Source organism: Dryobates pubescens, chromosome 1, assembly GCF_014839835.1.
Source record: "Dryobates pubescens isolate bDryPub1 chromosome 1, bDryPub1.pri, whole genome shotgun sequence".
Taxonomy (NCBI): Eukaryota; Metazoa; Chordata; class Aves; order Piciformes; family Picidae; genus Dryobates; species Dryobates pubescens.
In genome coordinates this window covers 18,018,639-18,041,822 of record NC_071612.1, presented here as the reverse complement: position 1 = coordinate 18,041,822, position 23,184 = coordinate 18,018,639, and the positions used below count along the sequence as shown (strand labels likewise).

The window sequence follows — 23,184 nt, the reverse complement described above, 5'->3', positions numbered from 1 at the left end:
GAGCAGGATTGCTTCTAATGCCTTCTATTAATAAAATACATTAAAGCAAGAGAAAAAACCATTGCTGCTTAGGCAGATGTGGTCAGCAGGTTGAGGGAGCAGGTCTGCCCCTCTGCTCTGCTTAGAACCCCCTGCAGTGCTGGGGTCAGCTCTGGAGTCCTCAGCACAGCACAGACCTGGTGGAGTGAGGCCAGAGGAGGCCACAGCAATGCTGGGAGGGCTGGAAGCCCTCTGCTGTGAGACCAGGCTGAGAGAGTTTGGCTTGGTCAGCCTGGAGAAGGGAAGGTCTGGTAGCCTTTCAGTGCTTCAAGGACCTGCTCAGAAAGCTGAGGGCAGACTTTTGTGACAGGAAGAGGAGCGATGGTTTGAACTAGAAGAGGAAGAGTCAGGCTGGAGAAGAGGAAGAAATGTTTGACACTGAGGGTGGTAAGAGCCTGGCCCAGGCTGGCCAGAAAGGTGGGAGATGTCCCATGGCTGGAACCATTCCAGGTCAGGTTGGTTGGGGCTCTGAGCAACCTGCTCTGGTTGGGGATGTCCCTGCTGACTGCAGGGGGTTGGACTGGGTGAGCTTGAAAGATCCTTTCCAACCCAAACCACTCTGTGATCCTGTGACTCTCGTGTTAGCTTTTCATGTTGGAAGAGAATTGTCATTTAGGTGACTTCAGACTTGCCAATAGACTGAAACTGAGAGCAGAGGAGACAAGGAGGTTGTGAAATGCTAAATGGGGTGATCTCAAAATCCTGCTGCCATTAGCACAGGATTGGCTTTGCTGAAGCTGCTCCCTGCCAGACCTCAGCTCAGCGCTCTGCTTCTGTCTGTACTTTGAAGAACCTGAGGCAATCAAGGTGGCATTGCATTAAATCAGAGAGTAACAGAATGAAGGGACCCTCAAGGGTCAGCTTGTGCAACCCCCCTGCTGTCTGCAGGGACACCTCCAACTGGATCAGGCTGCCCAAGGCCCCATCAAGTCTCCAGTGATAAGGCCTTCGCCATATCTCTGGGCAGCCTGGTCCAGTATTTCACTACCCTCACTGGGCAGAGCTTCCTTGTGGTGTCTGACCCAAATCTGCCCTCCTCCTGTTTCAGCTGCTTTTAGCTGAGTGCCTCCTGCCCATATAAAATACTTCAGCTCCTGAAACACACAACTGACTGACTTCTAATGGCTGGGGCAGGCAGTGGAGCTGTTGAGTTGTAAGATGAGAGCACGCCAGAAGGCATAGGCCATGTCTGACTGCTCACATCTTAAGCCTTGGAGAGCTCCTCTCTGAGCAGGTGCCAGGTACTCAGCTTTGCTGTGCCTTTTTGAGCCTCTCTGATTGATTTTCAGTGACCATGTTGCTGTTCCAACAGGTACTGCCATGGCTGCAGGAGTGCTGATGCAAAATGAGCTGCCCTACTCGTCGTTGCTAGAGAGCAGTTTACACCTTGCTGAGATGAGTTCAGGTAACAGTTTTCCTCTGAGCTGCCATTCCCAGAAGGTGCATACAGAAATTCCATGGAAGAATAACCACCCCTCCCCCCAGAATGGTATCCCACATCACAAACAGCGTGCCTGTAGCAAAACTAAAAACCCCAAATACTTGAGCACTGTGTCCAGCTCTGGAGCCTCTGTTCCAGGCAGGATCTGGAGGTGCTGGAAGATGCCCAGAGAAGGGCCACAAGGATGAGCAGAGGGCTGGAGCTGCTCTGCTGTGAGGACAGAGTGAGGGAGTTGGGGCTGTGCAGTCCGGAGAAGAGAAGGCTCCCAGGAGACCTTCTGGTGGCCTTGCAGTATCTGCAGGGGGCTCCAAGAAAGCTGGGGAGGGACTTTTGAGGGTGTCAGGGAGGGATAGGACTGGGGCTGGGGGAGGGTGGTGGATCCAAGCTAGAGGAAGGGAAATTGACATTAGGAAGAAGTTGTTGCCCATGAGGGTGGTGAGAGACTGGCACAGGTTGCCCAGGGAGGTGGTGGAAGCCTCCTGCCTGGAGGTGTTTGAGGCCAGGCTGGATGTGGCTGTGAGCAACCTGCTGTAGTGTGAGGTGTCCCTGGCCATGGCAGGGGGGTTGGAGCTGGCTGAGCCTTGAGGTTCCTTCCAACTCTGACAGAACCATAGGGTTCTGTGATTACTTGGTTATCACCATCCTGTGTTAATGCAGGATCATAAAATGATTTGGGTTGGAAAGGACCTTTCAAGGGCACCTGCAACTAGAGCAGCTTGCTCAGAGCCCCAGACAACCTGACATGCAGTGTTTCCAGGGATGGGGCATCTCCCATAGCTCTGAGCCACCTGGCTCTGGACATTGCCAGCTTCACTTTCTGCTCTTCTTGTAGTTTGGATAATAAAAATCAATTAATCCTAGAATGGCTCAGGCTGGAAGGGACCTCAGAGATCATCTATCCCAAACCCCCTGCCATGGGCAAGAACACCTCTCAGCTAGCCCAGGCTGCCCAAGGCCTCATCCAGCCTGGCCTTGAACACCCCCCACAGCCTCCCTGGGCAGCCTGTGCCAGAGTCTCACCAGCCTCACACTGAAGAGCATCTTCCTCAGCTCCAGCCTAACCCTGCTCTGCCTCAGCTCCAAACCATTCCCCCTTGGCCTGGCTCCAGACACCCTCAGGAACAGTTCCTCTGCAGCCTTCCTGCAGGATCCCTTCAGGTCCTGGCAGGCAGCTCTGAGGTCCCCCTGGAGCCTTCTCCTCTGCAGGCTGCACACCCCCAGCTCCCTCAGCCTGTGGCCTCCTCTGGACTCTCTCCAGCAGCTCTGTGTCCTTGTACTGGGGCCACCAGGACTGGAGGCAGGATTGGAGGTGGGGTCCCGTGGGCTTTCTTCACTTCCTCAGTCTTAAATGTGCAGCCTAATGCACAGACAGGAAGATGTCAAAGTCTTTTGGCTTCTCCCTAGTTTGTTCTACCCATAGTTAGCTAAGGATTTTGTGCTTTTGAGAGCACTGCAATCTTCCCGGCCAGCTCATTCCCCTCAGAACACTGGAAGCAAAGTGGGAGGCAATTTGCCACCTAATTCTACCTTCAAGAGCCTAAAGCACTCAGCTGATCCATCTCCTCCTCCCCCTAATCTGCTTTATCTCAGTCTGCAGGGCTAACAGCTTTGCTTAGTAAAAGAGCTGTGCCCTGAAAAAAAAGAAAAGAAAGGGGGGGAAAAAAAAAGCCTTTTGTTTTGAATAACAAATTGTGTTCTGTTAGGAGATAGGAATGGTCTAGAGGGAACAGTCTACAATTCATCACTCCCTCCCCCCAGCCATTCCAGTAGGAACACACTAATCCCAATCATCACAGAGCTAATGATGCATTTTGTAGCAGCCCAGTGGAGGAGGAGAGGTGGTTGTGGAACGTTGAAGCGAGAGGTGGGGGAGTATAATGTACCTACTTAGAGATTGCTCAGGAAGCAGAGCCTCCAGCTCGGTTTGGATTGTTCTTTTGAGTCTGGTGGTGTGTGTCTAGGGGGAGTAGTGAATGCCTGGTATTTACAACTCCCTAAATGCTCACATTGTTGAGGGAAGATGTTTTGGTTCTTCCCCGCCCGCTTGCAAAACCATCTACTTGCAATGCAACTATTTTCACCCAGCAGCGGAACAGCGTGTCCCAAGCAGACTGGATGCAGATCGAAAGGAGCAGCCCCAAGGATGGCTGGCAGCAGCTCCCTCATTGTTAGTTACTATGGAGACAGCTCAGCCCGTGCTGCCTAGCTGCCGGAGCGCGCAGAAGGATGCACAGCTCTCCGGCGCAACTTCAGCTCTGAGCAACTTGGATTTCCTTACCAGTGCCTCTTCAGCAGCCCCACCGAAAGCTTCTGGGGCTGCTTGGCCATGCAGGGCTCACCCCAGAGGCGCTCAGCAGTCAGCATTTTTAGCAGCTTTTTCCAGGGTCGCAGGCATTCCTCCTCTGACCCCCTGCTCCGCATGATCCAGAGGCGCCGCAGCTCGGTGGTCGAGGTCCTGTCCTCCTCGACGCGCCGGGTGATGGTGGCGGTGTCGTCCCTGAGTCCCGAGGAGCTGGACGCAAGTTTGCCTGAGAAAAGAAGTAAAGTATTGTCCTGAGGGCAGCTGGCAGCTCTGGGGATTTACTTGGTGTTAAACTGGGACACCTTGACTTGGCAGTCACCTGAGGTTCCTCTAACTGATAGCAAATTGAGATTCCTTTACTTGGTATCAGATTGAGATTCCTTGGTACTGAGATGTGTTTACTTGATAGTAAATTAAGATTTCTTTACTTGATACTAGACTGAGGTTCCTCTACTTGGCATTAAACTGAGATTCCTTTACTTGGCATTAAATTGGTATTTCTTTACTTGCTAATATATTGAGATTCCTTACTTGGCATTAAATTGATGTTCCTTTACTTGATAGCAAATTGAGATTTGTTTACTGATAGTAAACTGGGATTCCTTTACTAGATATGAAACTGATAGTAAACTTTACTTGACATTAAATTGAGATTCCTTTGCTTGATAATAAATTGAGATCTCTTTGCTTGATATGAAACTGAGATCCCTTTACTTGATATTAAATTGAGATTCCTTTCCTTGATATTGAGATTCTTTTACTTGGTGTTAAACTGAGGTTCCTTTACTTCATGTTAGATTGAGATTCCTTTCCTTGATGTTAAATTGAGATTCCTTTCCTTGATATTGAGATCCCTTTACTTGGTGTTAAACTGATATTCCTTTACTTCATGTTAGATTGAGATTTCTTTCCTTGATGTTAAATTGAGATTCCTTTCCTTGATATTGAGATTCCTTTCCTTGATATTAAGATTCCTTTCCTTGATGTTAAATTGAGATTCCTTTCCTTGAGATATTAAATTGAGATTCCTTTCCTTGATGTTAAATTGAGATTCCTTTCCTTGATGTTAAATTGAGATTCCTTTCCTTGAGATATTAAATTGAGATTCCTTTCCTTGATGTTAAATTGAGATTCCTTTCCTTGATATTGAGATCCCTTTACTTGGTGTTAAACTGATATTCCTTTACTTCATGTTAGATTGAGATTCCTTTCCTTGATGTTAAATTGAGATTCCTTTCCTTGATATTGAGATTCCTTTCCTTGATGTTAAATTGAGATTCCTTTTCTTGATGTTAAACTGAGATTCCTTTCCTTGAGATATTAAATTGAGATTCCTTTCCTTGATGTTAAACTGACATTCCTTTACTTGATATTAAACTGATATTCCCTTACTTGGCATTAAATTGATGTTCCTTTACTTGGTATTAAGATTGCTTTACTTGATATTAAACTGACATTCCTTTTCTTGATATTAAACTGATATTCCTTTCCTTGGCATGAAATGGATATTTCCCTATTTGATAATGAATAGATATTCTTTTACTTGGCATTGAATTGACACTCCCTTACTTGGCTTCAAATTGCTCTTCCTTTACTTGACAATAAATAGGCATTATTTGACTTGATGTTAAATTGGCATTCCTTTCCTTGGCATTAAATCACTATACCTTCGTTCTGTTAACTATATTTTAGCTGCCCCCCATCAAAGAAATGTCTATGCAGCTATAAAAAAAAAAGTCTTATTAATCATTTTTCTCCCTGTAGTTTGTGTTTAGGATCACAGAATTGTTTCAGTTTGGGAAAGACCTTTAAGATGGTGGGGTCCAACCATTACTCATGGGCTCCAACCTTTCCACACATAACTGCGTGAGAATTTTGGTGCTGTTCAGACTGCTGCAGTCCTTCTGGCTAGCTCATTTTAGTTCCCTCATTCCTTATTTAAGGATTAATCCACATTCTCCACTCTAACAGCTCAGTTACAAAGAGCAGATGAGAAAGAAGTCCTCACACACACACACAGAGCCCCCAAGAACACGGCTAAATATTTTCAGTTGCAGGTGAAAGAGGACAGTGGCTTCTGGTTTGACGTCTCTTTTGACTTCTGATTTGACTTCTCTTTTGACTTTTGTTTTCTGTTGCAAAGGGCACCACACAGCTCTGACTTCATGAGAAACCCCAAAATAACAGTGAGAAGAAGCAACTCCTGCAGCAATGCGAGCCAGTGCCCCCCTCACAACCTTTCCTTGGAGTCTGTGTTGGAAAGTGTGGCTTAAATTTACATACTCCGTGGATTTATGCTGTTTGTGGTGGCATCAAGTTAAGGTTGGACTCCTGCTTTTAAGCTTGATCTGATGGGTTTAGGGTTGATCTGGTACTGACCTGATCTTTTAGAGCTGGTCTGGTACTTTTAAGATTGATCTTGCTTTCGGGGTTGATCTGTGATGCCTTCAGGGTTGATCTGATGCTTTCAGGGTTGATCTGATACTTTTAAGCTTGATCTGATGCTCTGAAATGTGAATGGATTTTTTTATAGGTGATCTGATGGTTTTAGTATTGATCTGGTGGTTTTAAGGTTGATCTGTTGCTTTTAAGCTGGACTTGATGCTTTTATAAGGTTGATCTGGTACTTTGGTTTTAGGGTTGATCTGGTAGTTTTAAGGTTGATCTGCTGGTTTTAGGGTTGATCTTTTAAGCTTGATCTGATGCTTTTAAGTTTGAAGGGGTATTTTTATGGGTAATCTGATGGGGTTTGTTGTTGACCTGGTGGTTTTAAGGTTGATCTGTTGCTTTTAAGCTGGACTTGATACTTTTAAGGTTGAGCTGGTACTTTGGTTTCAGGGTTGGTCTGGTGGTTTCAGGGTTGGTCTGGTGGTTTCAGGGTTGGTCTGATGGTTTTAGAGTTGATCTGGTGGTTTTAGGGTTGCTCTGATGGTTTTAGGGTTGGTCTGGTGGTTTTAGGGTTGATCTGATGGTTTTAGGGTTGATCAGGTAGTTTTAAGGTTGATCTCATGGTTTTAGGGTTGGTCTGAAGGGTTTAGGGTTGGTCTGGTGGTTTTAGGGTTGGTCTGGTGGTTTTAGGGTTGATCTGGTGGTTTTAGGGTTGATCTGATGGGTTTAGGGTTGATCTGATGGTTTTAGGGTTGGTCTGGTGGTTTTAGGGTTGATCTGGTGGTTTTAGGGTTGATCTGATGGTTTTAGGGTTCATCACGTAGTTTTAAGGTTGATCTGATGGTTTTAGGGTTGGTCTTTTAAGCTTAATCTTATGCTTTTAAACTTCAGTTTATACTTTCAAGCTTGATCCGATGCTTTTAAGCTTGAATTGGTACTTTGAAGGTTGATGGTTTTAAGGTTGAACTGCTGCTTCTAAGGTCGATCTGATGGTGTTAAGGTTGAACTGCAACTCTTCAGGTGAGGATGGCTTTCCAAGCTCCCTGACTGAACCTGTCTTTTGGCTGTCTTGCAGGAGGCTCCCGGCGTCCAACAGCAAAATACACTAAGGTGGGGGAGCGCCTTCGCCATGTGATTCCTGGTCACATGCAGTGCTCCATGGCCTGTGGCGGACGTGCCTGCAAGTATGAGAACCCAGCCCGGTGGAGTGACCAGGAGCAAGCCATCAAAGGGCTTTACTCATCTTGGTAATGAGCAGCATTTACTCTGCATAAATGTAACTGCATCCATCGTTGCTAAAAGAGAGGATTCAAAGGGAAATGATGAGGGGTTTGGCCTAAGTCAGCTGCTGCTGAATATACAACAAAGTGATAAGACCTCTGCTGTGAAGAAAGGCTGAGAGCCCTGGGGCTGTTTAGTTTGGGGAAGAGAAGGCTGAGAGGGGATCTAATCAATGTCTATCAAGAGCTGAGGGCTGGGGGTCAGGATGAAGGAGCCAGGCTCTTTGCAGTGGTGCCCAGTGATAGGACAAGGAACAACATGTACCAGCTGGAACCCAGGAGGTACCACCTCAACTTGAGGAAAAACATCTGTGGTGTGAGGGTGACAGAGCCCTGGAGCAGGCTGCCCAGAGAGGTTGTGGAGTCTCCTGCTCTGGAGACTTTCAAAACCCACCTGGATGTGTTCCTCTGTCACCTGCCCTAGGTGATCCTGCTGGGGCAGGGGGTTGGACTGGATGATCTCTGGAGGTCCCTTCCAACCCCCTACCATTCTGTGACAGCTTGATTCAGAATTAGACCATAACAGTAACCCATAAGGGCCATTGTACAGAGCCCAGGAAAGATGTTGAAAGACCTCTGCTGACTTAACCAGAAGTTTGGTTCAAGTCCAAATAATATATATCTGCCAGGAATGACAGCAAAAAGAGTTGTGGGTTATAGGCAATTCCTGCCAAGTTTTAAACTGCAAATGAATTTGAATGTGTCAAAAGCAAGAACATTGGTTGTTAATTTTATTAGCATTATAGAATGTTTAAATAATGTATTAATTTAATAATGTATAGTGGATTAAATGATGTGAGGTATCTCTTCAAAAGCTGAAGGACCTGGGGTTGTTTAGTCTGGAGTAAAGAAGGCTCAGGGGAAACCTTCTGGCTCTCTGCAACTCCCTGAAAGGAGGTTGAAGCCAGGTGGGGACTGGTTGCTTTTCACAAGGAACAAGGGATAGGATGAGAGGAAATAGCCTTAGGTTGCACCAGGGGAGGTTTAGGTTGGATAGCAGAAGAAACTTCTTCCTTGAAAGGGTTCTCAAAGCCTGGCCCAGGCTGCCCAGGGAGGTGGTTGAATCCCCATCCCTGGAGGTGTTTCCAGGAGGCAGAGCTGTGGTGCTGAGGGCCATGGTTCAGCCTCAGCCTTGGCAGAGTTAGAGAATGGTTGGACTGGATGAGCTTAAAGGGCTGCTCTAACCCAAATGATTCAGTGATTCATATGCAGTAATGTGCACACAAAATTACCTTTACATTCTCACTGATTGCTTTGTAACAGCAAATGCTCCTCAGAAGCAAGGAAACCTTAGAGGGCCAAAGGGAGAGCCGAGTGCATGTCTCTTTCAGAGGAATTGCTTAGTGTGATCCCGGGGCTGGCACTGAAAGAACTCCAGTGCTGCCTGTGTGCTGGGTCTTATCTCTGTCAGTGTAAGCAGATTGATCATCAGTACTATCAGGGAGTAGAACTTTTGGAGAAATCATTTCTAGTTAATCTTCTTTGGGTAGATTCCAGCCCAGGAAGTGATGGATAACAGCAGCATTTTCTCCTTATTCTCATTTCTCAGGATAACAGATAACATACTGGCTATGGCTCGGCCCTCAACAGAATTAATTGAGAAGTACAACATTATTGAGCAGTTTGAAAGGTAACAGAGCAGTCATTTGTTAGTCTAATTCTTGACCCATTTGCTCTTTGAACAGAGGTGTGGGTGAGTGATGAAGTTCCTTTCATTTTAACAAGATACAGGTAACAACTCCTTCTCTATTAAGAATAAATGTATTGTTGGGGTCCCATCACAAAAAGGACATGGACCTGATGGAGCAGGTCCAGAGGAGCCCACGAAGCTGCTCAGAGGGCTGGTGAGCCTTCTCTATGGGGACAGACTGGGAGAGTTGAGGCTGTTCTGCCTGGAGAAGAGAAGGCTTCAGGGAGACCTTAGAGCTGCACTTCAATATCTGCAGGGGAAATACGGGCAGGCTGGGGAGGGGCTGTTCAGAAGGGGCTGTGGGGATAGGACCAGGGGCAATGGTTTGAAACTGGAGCAGGGCAGAGTTAGGTTGGACATCAGGAGGAAGTTCTGCAGAATGAGGGAGGGGAGACCCTGGAGCAGGCTGCCCAGGGATGTGGTTGAGGCCCCATCCCTGGAGACATTCAAGGTCAGCCTTGCTGTGTCTCTGGGCCACCTGCTCTAGCTGGAGTTGTCCCTGCTGACTGCAGGGGGGTTGGACAAGCTGACCTTTGAGGGTCTCTTCCAACCTGATGCAATCTGTGAAGCTGTGAGGTGCTGGCTGGGTATCATACTCTGACTCATCTGTTCCTTCCTTCAGATGTGGCATAAAGACTGTAATTAACCTGCAGCGTCCTGGGGAGCACGCGAGCTGTGGGAATCCACTGGAACAAGAAAGTGGCTTCACCTACCTGCCTGAGGCTTTTATGGGGGCTGGAAGTAAGTTCCCTCCTGCTGCTCTTCCTCATTTATTATTGATTTTGGCACTCAGAGGTACTTGAACTCGAATTCTTGTGTGTGAAAAGCAGCTGTGTAAGAAAAGCTGCACAAAACGGGATGTAAGCACAAACCTTGGCAAATCTAAGAGAGCAAAGATCAGGTTAGTGAGGGTGTTTAGAACAGAGAAAGGACCAGAAGTAGTTAAAGTTCTGAGCTCTGTATGAAACATTAATGGGGGTGGCTCAGATTCTGGTACAATTCCTGTTCTAACCACAGGAGGTTATTTCACTTGGGGACATTTGTGTTTACAGTATTTTTCTATGTTGGTACTCTGGTGAGGGGAGAAAAAGTGCCTCTCTCTAAGCCCCAGGCTTTGACTGAAGAAGTGCTTTTATTTCTAAAAACAAACAAAATGACCTTCTACCCATATACAGCTGAGTAACTTTTGTGTGAACCACTCAGTTTTGTTACACCTTTTACACTGCAGCTGAACTACAGGTTGACGACTCCTTGCTGGCTTTGTGTATTTAACAGATGTCAAGAGTACAGCTGAAATGGGAAAATAATCTCACAGCATCCCAGAATCCCACATGGTGGAGCTGGGAAGGGACCTCTGGAGATCATCCAGCCCAACCCCCCTGCTCAAGCAGAGCGCCCACAGCAGCTCACTCAGGATTGCAGTGTCCAAGGAGTCTGGAATCTCCCCTGAGAAGGAGACTCCAGAACCTCTCTGGGCAGCCTGCTCCAGGACTCCAGCACCCTCACACCAAACAAGTTTCTCTCATGTTTAGGTGGAGCCTCTTGGGTTCCAGTTTGTGCCCATTGCCCCTTATCCTGTCACTGGGCACCACGACAAGAGTCTGGCCCCAGCCTCTTGCCCCCCCAGTCCCCTTTGGATACTCCTTAACATTGATCAGGCTGCTCTTCCCCAGACTAATCACCCCCAGGTGTCTCAGCCTCCTTTCACAACAGAGATGCTCCAGGCCCTGTCATCTTGATAGCCTCTGCTGGACTCTCTCCAGTCTCTCTTGAACTGAGGAGTTCAGAACTGGACACAACACTCCAGATGTGGCCTCTCCAGGGCACAGCAGAGGGGAAGGAGAACCTCCCGTGACCTGCTGGCTACACTTTTCTAAATGCTCCCCAGAAGACCCTTGACCTGTTGACCACAAGAGGATGTTGCTGACTCATGGTGAACTTGTCCAGCAGCACTCCCAGGTCCTTCTCAGTGGGGCTGCTTTTCAGCAGGTGGTCAAATAGCAGTGTGCAGTGGCAGTGATGTCATTTATGAGTGGTGAGCTGGCCTCTGCAGGCAGCAGTTCAAACTTCAGGTTGGTGTGGCAGGAATTAACTTTTCTCTCTTTTCATTTCAGTTTATTTTTACAATTTTGGCTGGAAGGATTATGGAGTGGCCTCTCTCACTACCATCCTTGACATGGTCAAGGTGATGGCTTTTGCCTTGCAGGAGGGGAGGGTGGCTGTGCACTGCCATGCAGGACTCGGCCGGACAGGTTCGTGCTCTGCTGCGAGCTCAGCTCCAGTGTTTCTCTGCAGCTGCAACCCAGCCTCTGCTTATCAGTCATGAATGGTTTGTTTAGGTTCTGCACCACTGCCAGCTGTGGAATTCTCTTCATCTATGAGATGACTAACAATGCTAAGCTTGTCTCTGAAAATGAGGAGATTGCTTTTAGTGTAGTAACCCCAGAAACCTCCAAGGTTAGAAAACGTTTGGTTCTCTCTGGTAATCACAGAATGGTAGGAGTTGGAAGGGGCCTCTAGAGATCATCCAGTCCAACCCCCATGCCAAAGGAGGGGTAACTAGTCAGGTCACACAGGAATACATCCAAGCAGGTTTGGAAAGTCTCCAGAGCAGGAGACTCCACAACCTCTCCGGGCAGCCTGCTCCAGGCCTCCAGCAGCCTCACACCAAAGAAGTTTCTCCTCTTGTTGAGGTGGAACCTCCTGGGTTCCAGCTTGTACCTATTCTTCCTTGTCTTATCACTGGGTATTGCTGAAAAGAGGCTGGCCCCTTCATCCTGACCCACAGCTCTCAGCTATTGATAGACATTGATTAGATCCCCTCTCAGCCTTCTCTTCTCCACACTAAACAGCCCCAGGGCCCTCAGCCTCTTTTCACAGCAGAGATGTTGCAGTCCCTTCATCATCTTCATAGCCTCTCTTGGACTCTCTCCAGCATGTCTCTGTCTCTCTTGAATTGGGGAGCCCAGAACTGGACACAATATTCCAGGTGTGGTCTCAGCAGGGCAGAATAGAGGGGGAGGAGAACCTCCCTAGCCCTGCTGGACTCTGTTGATTAGTAACTCCCTGTTACATGCAAATGGGACAACTCCAGTTTGCTGGGACAACTCCCCTCCAAGCTCTTTTGACTGTCCAAACCTGCCACTTCTGTGAGATCAGATAGTTTTGGTGGAACAGTTCCAGTTTCACTGACTTCTTCAAAGACAGTTTTGCCCATCTTCTTCCTCTAGAAGCCACCATTGCTCAGAAATGCTGGAACTCCTTGAGTTGCTGTGGTGAGAAACTAGCTCTCACTGAGAGTGTGATGAGAATGGGTTCAGCAAATACAACTGGGATCCAGCAAATACAACTGTAGTTAGGGAACAGGATTGTGTCATAGAATCACTTCAGTTGGAAAAGACCTTTGAGATCATCCAGTCCAGCCATTCTCTAACTCTACCTGAAGTCTGCAGCTAAACTTTGTCCCTCAGCACCACAGCTCTGCCTCTCTGAAACACCTCCAGGGATGGGGATTCAACCACCTCCCTGGGCAGCCTGTGCCAGGCATTGAGAACCCTTTCAGGGAAGAAGTTTCTTCTGATGTCCAACCTAAACCTCCCCTGGTGCAACCTGAGGCCATTTCCTCTCATTCTGTCACTTGTTACTGGGGAGAACAAATCAATGTACACCTCAGGTTTTGTTCAGAGAGCAATGAGGACTCCCTCAGCCTCCTCTTCTCCAGACTAAACACCCCCAGGTCCCTCAGCTGCTCCTCCCCAGCCCTGTTCTCCAGACCCTTCACCAGCTTTGTTTCCCTTCTCTGTATCTGCTTCAGCACCTCAGGGGCACCATCACTTCCCTCCTGCTGGCCACACCATTGCTGATCTAGGTCAGGATGCTGGTGGCCTTCTTGGCCACCTGCTGACACACTGGCTCATCTTCAGCTGGCTGTTGATCAAGACCTGCAGGTCTGTCTCTCCTGGGCAGCTCAACCCTCCCTCCCAGCTTAGCGTCATCAGAAACTTCCTGAGGGTGTCCTCAATCCCCTCATGCAGATCACTGCTAAAGACATTAACGAGGACTGGCCCAGCACTGAGCCCTGGGGAACACCACTGGTGACCAGATTTAACTCCATTCCCCACTACTCTCTGGGTGTGGGTATGAGCCAGGCTTTAACCCAGTCAAGCATCCACTCCCCCAGGCCAGGAGCAGCCAGTTTCTCCTGCAGGATGCTGTGGGGAACAGGGTCAAAGGCTAAAGTCCAGTAGAGCATCACCCACAGGCTCTCTCTCCTGCACTCAGCAGGCACTCACAGAGCTAACAGGGTGCTCCTAGATCCTGCATCTCTGCCTAGGTCAATTTTCATGCAGTAGTTGCACTGAGTGTTGCGTTGCTCTGATTGTTCTCCAGCTAATGCTTGTCTCCCTCTTCCCCAGGTGTCCTGATAGCTTGCTACCTGGTTTTTGCCACACGAATGAGTGCTGACCAAGCCATTCTCTTTGTCAGAGCCAAAAGGCCTAACTCCATTCAGACCCGAGGGCAGCTGCTGTGTGTCAGAGAGTTCACTCAGTTCCTGGTTCCCCTCAGAAATGTGTTTGCCTGCTGTGAGCCCAAGGCTCACACCGTGACGCTGGCCCAGTACCTGACCCGGCAGAGGCACCTGCTCCACGGCTACGAGAGCAGGCACCTCAAGCACGTGCCAAAGCTCATCCACCTCGTCTGCAAGCTGCTGCTGGACCTGGCGGAAAACAGGCAGGTGGTGGAGGCAGAGCTGCTGGAGATCCCGGATCTCTCCGCTGAGATCGAAGAGACCGTTTCTCACCTGGTGTCCACGCAGCTAGACAGAGAGCTTGCAAGGCAGGACAGTGATACCTCAGAGTCCTCCCACACCCACTCCTCCACCTTTGAGACCCAGGACAGCCCTTTCTCCCTGGGACACGAAAGTGATCCTCTTTGGAAACGAAGGAATGTTGAATGCCTCCAGCCTCTTAGCCACCTGAGGAGGCGTCTCAGCTACAGCGAGTCAGACTTAAGGAGAACGGAGTTTCTTGTAGAGCAAGGAGAAACTGCCTGGACTGTACCCGCTCAGATCCTGCTGTGCAACAAGCAGAAGCAGAGCGGTGGCGAGGAGAGTTCCGCCCCAGGCGAGCAAAAGCCGCAGGTGGAGCTGAACAAGGAGCTGTTGGTGCGCAACACCTGCGCGTTCTGGAGCCAAGGGAGGTTTGATCTGGAGGGGCGAAGGGACGGCGCCTCGCTGTACCGCCGGAGGAACTCCACCAAAGAGGTACAACGCAGCAGGACCTTCTCTTCTGGTCTGGCCTCTCTCCCAAATGCCAGGGAAGCTGGAACCCCAAGGCACCACTACAGCAATGAGGTCGGTCATAGAAAAGAGCGCAAGACCTATGGCTGTGGCAGAGGAGTCTATGCCTCCGAGGACTCCGACTCCTCTTCTTCTTCCAAAGTGAACTTTTCCATTGGATGCGAAAGCCAAGGTAGCAAAGATGCCTCAGAGGCAATTCCACACATTGTGCTGCAGTCAGAATTAAGTTTGGAAGCCCGAAGAGTTTTGGCAGCAAAAGCACTCGCAGACATCAATGAATTTCTGGGAGAGGATGAAGTGAAGGAGAAGGTAGAGATGTGGCAGGTAATTTTCATTCAATGTTACAGGCTCTGCATCTTTCACCTAGGCTAATTCCTACAATGGCCAGAGGGCCTCCATGGCCTTTGCAATGGCACCTGGGGACACCACGCACACTGCGGATCAGTAAATCATTGTAGCTGTCAGTTAAGGGCCAGTTCATTCAGTCATAGATTCACAGAGTGCTTTGGGTTGGAAGGGACATTAAAGATCATCCAGTTTCACCCCCCACTGCCATGGGCAGGGACACCTCCCACCAGCCCAGCTTGCTCAAGGCCTCATCTAGCCTGGCCTTGAACACCTTCAGGCAGGAGGCAGCCACAGCCTCCCTGGGCAATCTGTGCCAGTGTCTCCCCACCCCTGACTGCAAATTTCTTCCTCATCTCCAGTCTCAATCTCCCCTCCTCAAGCACCAATCTCTTCCCTCTCATCCTGGCACTACAAAAAAAGTGTAAAAAGTTCTTTCAAAAGCAAGCAAAATGTACCTGCAGGTTTTGATCTCTAGTAGGAGGTTAGGAGATGGTTGCTGGTTGAGTTCCTTTGTTCTACTACACAATAAAAATCAATGCAGTTAACTGTGGTCATATTAGTAGCAGCAAGTGACATAGATTGCAAGGTGGAGCTGTGGTGTTTCTCATCACTGCTTCCTCCGAGCTGATCAGAGGATTCTCTGTGTAAAAGTGCAAGAACTCAGGAGAAACTCAACTGCTTATCCCTGAGACCAAATCCTCACAGCAACGTTTCCTTTGGAGCTGGAATCCAAAGCTGCTCCTATCTATTCTGAGCTGCACTGTTTATGTCACCCTTCTGCATTAAGGCATCATTTGTATCTACTGCTGCTTCATGCTGATGAGTTGTTAAAAATAGCAATTCTTTATTTGTAACTCTGAAGTCCTTTTTGTTTTGTTTGAACTTGAGCAGCCAAGTACTGCTGCAGTCAAAGGGGATGTTGTAAATAGATGATGTGTTTTCAGTTTTGTTCTGTTCTGTTTTTGTTTTTTGAAGAAAGAACTGAATTCTCGAGATGGAGCTTGGGATAAAATCTGTACTGAGAGAGATCCTTTTATCCTCTGTAGCTTGATGTGGTCCTGGATAGAGCAGCTGAAAGAACCTATTATACCCAAAGATGATGTTGATCTGCTGGCAAAAAAAGGCACTGAATCCCAGGATGCTCTTTACTTACTGAGAAAGGTAGGTATTGTCTGTGTCAATTCATCCTCTCGCTGCCAAGTACACTTTGTTAATGTCTGCTAGTCATTTATGGCCTTCAGGCAATGGAATTGCAACTTCAAAAGGCAACTTCAGTCTCTAAAAACCAGAAAGAGGATTGTTTTGGTACTGGATAGCAGGAGTTGTAATCAATCTGTGATGAGATTGCAGCCATGGGATCACAGAATGGCTCAGGAAGGGACCTCAGAGATCACCTGCTCCCAGCCTCCTGCCACAGGTACCTCTCGGCTAGAGTCAGCTGCTCAAGGCCTCAATCAAGTTACAATCAATACATAAGAAAAATGCCAGCTCCTGTCTTTGAGCAGCAGTCAGCAGAAGCTCAATTTCAGTTGATTTCCCTGCAAATTCTGCACTTTGAGATCCAAAGGCAAAAGAAGAGAAATCTTTCCTCTGTGCCTGGAGATATGGCTTTGGTTAGTGTCACACCTGGCAGCTGCACTTCCTGCTTGTCATGTTCATAGGTTCATAGAATGGGTTGGGTTGGAAGGGAACACAAAGATCATCCAGTTCCAACCCCCTGCCCCCAGCCCAGATTGCTCAAGGCCTTATGTAACTTGGCCTTGAACACCTCCAGGGAGGGGACATCCACAGCCTGCCTGGGCAACCTTTTCCAGTGTCTCACCACCTTCATTCATCTCTTCCTCATCTCCAGTCTCAATCTCCCCTCTCCCAGCTCAAAGCCATCATCCCTCATCCTGGCACTCCCAGCCCTTGTCAAAAGTCCCTCCCCAGCTCTCCTGGAGCCCTTCAGGTACTGGAATGTGTCAGCTCCATTCACCTGCTGGCAAGTCTCTGTCTAGTGCAGTCCAGGTTGCTCTTAAGTGGCCTTTACCCATTGCTAGCTCAACTTTGTATGCATTGGCACCCCCAGGTTCTCTCCAGTCAGCCTCCTGTTCCTACTGGTGCATATTTAAGCTGCTCTTCCTACAAACCCCTAAGTGGTACTTGAATTTTCACTGGCAAGTGACCTGGCAGCCTGGAGACCTACCTCCCCTGGCAGGAAAAGGGGTGAGGACAACAGCCACAAAATACTGGTGCTCCCTTTGTGTCCTTGCTAGCACTGCCCAGGTGTCTTTCTGCAAGATCCCTTAAAGGGTGAAGGAGACTTGGTAGGACAGAGAGAGATGCAGGTTATCCTGTGTTAGCTGGGCAAAAAGCTTTAGGCATAGAATCACAGAACAGTTGCAGCTGGAAGGGACCTCTGAGGTCATCAAGCTGCCTGGAGCCCACAGTCCTACCATGAACCCACGTCCCTCAGCTCCACATCTGCATGGCTTTTAAATAGCCCCAAGCAAAGTGGCCTCACCCCTCCCTGGGCAGCCTCTTCCAGGGCCTGAAAACCCTTTCTGGAAAGAAATTTTGTCTAGTGTTCAACCTGAACCTCCTTTGGCACAACTTGAGGCCTTTTCCTCATGTCCTGTCACTTGCTGCATATGAGAAGAGACCAAACCCCACCTCACTCCAACCTGCATGAAGTTCTGCACTCCCCAGTTCAGAAGGGACAGGGATTGCTGGAGAGAGTCCAAGGGAGGCTACAAGGATGCTAAAAGGACTGCAGCACTGCCTGGGGAGGAGAGGCTGAGAGCCCTGGGGCTGTTCAGTCTGGAGAGGAGAAGGCTGAGAGGGATCTGATCAATGTCTATCAATAGCTGAGGGCTGGGGGTCAGGAAGAAAGGGACAGGGACAGCCTCTGCTCACTGTGCCCTGGGATAGGACAAGGGGCAAGGGATGGAAACTGCAGCACAGGAGGTTCCACCTCAACATGAGGAAGAACTTCCTGACTTCTCCTTTGAGGGAGCTGTAGAGGGTGAGAAGGTTTTCCCTCAGCCTCCTCTTCTGAAGACTAACCAAGCCCTCAGATGTTCACATGAAACTTGTGTTTAAGGCCCTTCAGCAGCATGTTTGCTCTTCTTTGGAAGAGCACCTCAATGTCCTTCTTGGAACAAGGAGCCCAAACATGCACAGCATTTGGTGCTGAAAAGAGCAGATCTGACCCTTTTTTGATGCCAGTTCACCTGAATGCTGCTGTTTGTGTGGAGGACCTTGAAAAATACACTTCCAGAGGTATGCCTGACCTGAAGATTTCCAGAGCAGTCTGTGGTGCACTGGAAGGGAAGGGTTTCTCCCATCATGACTGAAACCATTAGCTAGAGGTTCTTTAGGCTTGTGAAAGTTCCCCCCTGCCCCAACTCCTACACCCGAGGGCTTCAACACAGGAAGGCACAGCCTGGTATTTAAACACCAATTAACAGAACCTGAAAGTGAAATGTTTGTCATGAAAATATTTCTCCTAAAGAGCTGCTGTTTCTCTTTTCCCCATCAGGAACAGTGTCAGACCATCCTGTGTATTCTGCACTGTGTGGTGAACTTGCAAATGCTGCCAGCTGATGTGGAGGAGGCCTTACTTGCTCGTGCTATTAAAGCTTTCACTAAGGCAAGTACCCTTTTGTCTCTGGCACTGTGTTTATTTGTTTTAAATCATGGAGGGTGAATCAGCAGAGCAGGCCTCTGGGAGAGAAGCTGCAGCAATTCATGGAATCATGGATCCCAGAATCCCAGAATGCTAGGGGTTGGAAGAGACCTCCAGAGATCACCCAGTCCAACCGCCCTGCCAGAGCAAGGTCACCCAGGGCAGAGCACACAAGAACACATCCAGACAGGTTTGGAATCTCTCCAGAGCAGGAGACTCCACAACCTCTCTGGGCAGCCTGCTCCAGGGCTCCAGCACCCTCACACCAAAGATGTTTCTCCTCAAGTTGAGGTGGAACCTCCTGGTTTCCAGCTGGTACCTGTTGTTCCTAGTCCTATCACTGGGCACCATTGCAAAGAGCCTGGCCCCTTCATCCTGACCCCCAGCCCTCAGATATTGATAGACATTGATCAGATCCCTGCTCAGTCTTTTCTCCAGACTAAACAGTCCCAGGGCTCTCATTCTCTCTCCATAGGGGAAATACTCAGGTCCCCCCAGTCCTCCTCATAGCCTCTGTTGGACTCTCCAGCAGGTCCCTGTCTCTGGGGAGCCCCAGACTAGACACAGGATTGCAGGTGTGCTCTCAGCAGGGGAGATTAGAGGGGGAGAAGAACCTCCCTAGCCCTGCTGGCCACACTTTCCTTGCTGCATGCCAGGATCCCATTGGCTCTCTTGGCCACAGGGGCACATTGCTGTCCCATGCAGAACTTGCTGCCCACCAGCGCTCCAAGCTCTTTCTCCATGGATCAGCTCTCCAGCACTTCACACCTGGCATGCTTGTGCTGATCTCTTTCAGAGTTCACATTTGATGACAGTTAGGGTAGCAAATCTTCTCAGCCAAAGGGCATTCTGTCACTGCAGCCTCAATCCTTTGGTCTCATTTTGCTCTTTCTGGATCACTGCCAGTTCATGAACTCCTTCAAACCAGGGAAATGAGAATTTGTAAGCGGTGAGAGTAACTTACCAAAGGCTTTGGTAGATTCTGTACCCCTTGGGAGTCTTTCCATCAGGGTACAGAATTTTCTGAGAGTGCACTGCAATTCAACTATGTTTCAGGCCCATCTTTAATACAGACTGTCTATGAATAGCTTCTGCTTTGGGGGTAGTTCAATCACAGTGACAGGTTACACTACACTTGCTATTGCTCAGCTCACAGCTGCTTCCTCCTCAGATTCAGTAGGGGGTAGGAACAGAACCTTCAGCATACTGCTTCCTAACCTCTTGTAAATCAGATCATTGTTTCAGTTGGAAAAGCCCTTTAAGATCACAAAGTCCAACCATTCTCTGAGTCTACCAAGGCTGGGGCTGAACCATAGCCCTCAGCACCACAGCTCTGCCTCTTTGAAACACCTCCAGGGATGGGGAATCAACCACCTTCCTGGGCAGCCTGTGCCAGGCTTTGAGAGCCCCTTCAGGGAAGAAGCTTCTCCTAATGCCCAATCTAAACCTCCTCTGGTGTCACTTGAGGCTATTTGCTTTCAGGGAGTTGTGGAGTGAGAAGGTCTCCCCTCAGCCTCCTTTTCTGCAGGCTGAACAACCCCAGGTCCCTCAGCCACTAAGTCTACTACAGCCACACCTTGTTAAAACAATCAGGGCTTTTATCCTTCTCCTACAGTTTAATGTCTAGTCAGCACAACCACTTAGCATTGAGCACTCCATCAGGAGACACAGCTCCACCAGGAGACAGATACTGCCTTTGGTCCATCTGAAATCAGAGCTCTGTGATACATTCACAGAATCACAGAATGGTAGGGACAGGAAGGGACCTTGTAAGTTCATCCAGAAAAAGCCCCCTGTCAGTGCAGGGCCACCTAGAGCAGGAACACATCCAGGCAGGTCTTGAATCTCTCCAGAGAGGGAGACTCCACAACCCCCCTGGGCATTCTGTGCCAGGGCTCTGTTACCCTCACAGGGGAAAAAAATTTCCTCCTGTTCCCATGGCACTTCCTCTGCCTCAGCTTCCACCACTGCCCCTTGTGCTGGCATTGGGCAGCACCCAGCAGAGCCTGGCTCCAGCCTCTGGGCACTCACCCTGCACATCTTTAGCAACAGCAAGGAGGTCACCCTCAGGCTCCTCCTCTCCAAGCTCCAGAGCCCTCAGCTCCTTCAGGCTCTCCCCATAAGGAAGATGTTCCACTGCCTGCAGCATCTTTGTGGCTCTGTGCTGGACTCTTTCAAGCAGTTCCCTGAGGTCCTTCTTGAACTGAGGGGCCCAGAACTGGACACATTATTCCAGATGTGGCCTCACCAGGGCAGAGCAGTGGGGGAGAAAAACCTCTCTGACCTGCTGACCACAGCCCTTCTAATCCACCCCAGGATGCCCTTGGCCTTCTTGGCCACCAGAGCACATTGCTGGCTCATGGTCACCTCCCATCCACCAGGACCCCCAGGTCCTTTTCCCCTGCACTGCTCTCCAGCAGGTCAGCCCCCAGCCTGTCCTGATCCACGGGGTTGTCATCTCCTTTGCATTTATTTAACAGCTGAACTTTTCTCTCCTTTATTTAGACAAGCATTGATTCTGAAAACGGACCATATGTTTACAGCACCCTGAAGAAAGTATTTAAACAAACACTGGAAGAAAAAAGGAAAAGGCTGAAGGAAGGAGCAGAGAATCCCTCTTGACTTCTGCACAGCTGTGCTGAGGACCTAAGAGGGCCTCACCAGGCTCCCCTGCGTTCTCCAGCTGCTGTCCTCTGCGCGGTGTGGCTCCACTCAGCTAAGGCTGGGCCCTGGCAGCTGTTACCAAAGGAGTCTATTTTTGTAGAGGGACTTTTAGAGGCAGTTCTCCAGAGCAGTGCCTGTGTGACTGGACCCTAGCATTTGGCTCCCTGTGCTTTTATATTGTGAACTGCTCCCCTGTTTTCAGACATATTTATGGACTTAGATACCTCTGTCACTGGGCAAGCAACAGTATTTTCAGGTCCCACAACTGCCATAAGTTCAGTGCCATGGTACAGCCAAGGGTCAGTGGGGACTGAGCTGATATTTATGTATTGCATTTGTTTACATTAATGTGGTTTGGTTTTACTTCACAGAAAATAAATACTGACTGAGCTTATCACATCCACTTACCTTTTACATCCATTTTTCCTGCTGGAGAGCAGCCCTGTGGAGAAGGACCTGGGAGCGCTGGTGGACAACAAGATCTGCATGGGACAGCAATGTGCCCTAGGGGCCAAGAAGGCCAGTGGGGTCCTGGGGTACATTCAGCAGAGTGTGGTCAGCAGATCCAGGGAGGTTGTCCTCCTCCTCTACTCTGCCCTGCTGAGACCTCACCTGGAATATTGCATCCAGTCTTGGGCTCCCCAGTTCAGGAGGGACAGGGATCTGCTGGAGAGAGTCCAGCAGAGGGTTACAAGGATGCTGAAGGGACTGCAGCACTGCCTGGGGTGGAGAGGCTGAGAGCCCTGGGGCTGTTAGTCTGGAGAGGAGAAGGCTGAGAGGGGATCTGATCAATCTCTATCAATAGCTGAGGGCTGGGGGTCAGAAGGAAGGGACAGGGACAGCCTCTGCTCACTGTGCCCTGGGACAGGACAAGGGGCAAGGGATGGAAACTGCAGCACAGGAAGTTCCACCTCAACTTGAGGAAGAACTTCTTGACTGTGAGGGTCCCAGAGCCCTGGAGCAGGCTGCCCAGAGAAGCTGTGAAGTCTCCTTCTGTGGAGCCTTTGCAGCCCTGTCTGGCTGTGTTCCTGTGTGACCTGTGCTGGATTCTATGGTCCTGGTCTGGAAGGGGGTTGGACTGGAAGCTCTCCAGAGGTCCCTTCCAACCCCTAACATCCTGTGATCCAACCCCCTCCATGCTTTACTCCAGAATCCTCTACACAATTACTGGTGCCAGAGGTTGGTAGGTCACTGTGAAAGGCTTGCTTGCAGCTGGTACAAATAGCCTGACCTGCTCTGGGCAGCACACGCACTGGAGCCTGCACAGGTGGACACCAGCAGCTGGTCTGCCCAAACCAGAAATCCAGCTCCAGCAGGAGCACTGGCACAAAGTCAAACCATTAGGAAGCACTGGCACAAAGCACATCCTTCCAGCTCAGGTGAGCTCAGGTAGAGGTCCTGCTGCCAAGTGGGTATTTCATTTTCCAGCCCTGTCTGGATGTGTTCCTGTGTGACCTGTGTTGGATTCTGTGGTCCTGCTCTGGCAGGAGGGTTGGAGTGGAAGATCTCTGGAGGTCCCTTCCAGCCCCTGTGAGCCTGTGATTTTAAAATAGCAAAATAGACTGATCAAACAAAGACTAATCATAAACAGGTCTTGAGGTCTACTATCCACAAGATAGATGATGTTTTTCCACTCAGATATTCATAGAATCATAAAATTGTTTTAGCTGGAAAAGACCTCTAAGGTCACTGAGTCCAACCATTGACCCAACACTTCCATGGTCATTAAACCAAGGTGTTTCTAAAAGGTGTTGCAGTAGAGAAGGTCAATCACAGCCTGGGCTGCATGCAAAGCAGTGTTGCCAGCAGAGCCAGAGAGGCGATTCTGACACTATGCTCTGTGAGACCTCACCTGCAGTGCTGTGTGCAGGTCTGGAGCCCTCAGCACAGGAAGGACCTGGAGCTGATGGAGAGGGTTCAGAGGAGGCCATGAAAATGATCAGGGGGTTGGAGCAGCTCTGCTATGAGGACAGGCTGAGGGAGCTGGGGGTGTTCAGCCTGGAGAAGAGAAGGCTCCAGGGAGACCTAATAGCAGCCTGCCAGTACCTGAAGGGAGCTACAAG

General features: G+C 49.2%; 1 protein-coding gene across 1 annotated transcript; it reads left to right on the top strand.

Moving 5' to 3' along the window:
• Nucleotides 1–3,633: 3,633 nt before the first annotated feature.
• PTPDC1 (protein tyrosine phosphatase domain containing 1) lies at nt 3,634–21,584 on the top strand. Its single transcript, XM_009905397.2, has 9 exons — nt 3,634–4,020; nt 7,246–7,417; nt 9,000–9,080; nt 9,763–9,881; nt 11,255–11,392; nt 13,556–14,763; nt 15,763–15,948; nt 18,311–18,421; nt 20,963–21,584. The coding sequence occupies exons 1-9, from the start codon at nt 3,807–3,809 to the stop codon at nt 21,077–21,079; spliced, it is 2,346 nt and encodes a 781-aa protein (XP_009903699.1). The 5' UTR covers nt 3,634–3,806; the 3' UTR covers nt 21,080–21,584.
• The last annotated feature ends 1,600 nt before the right edge of the window (nt 21,585–23,184 follow it).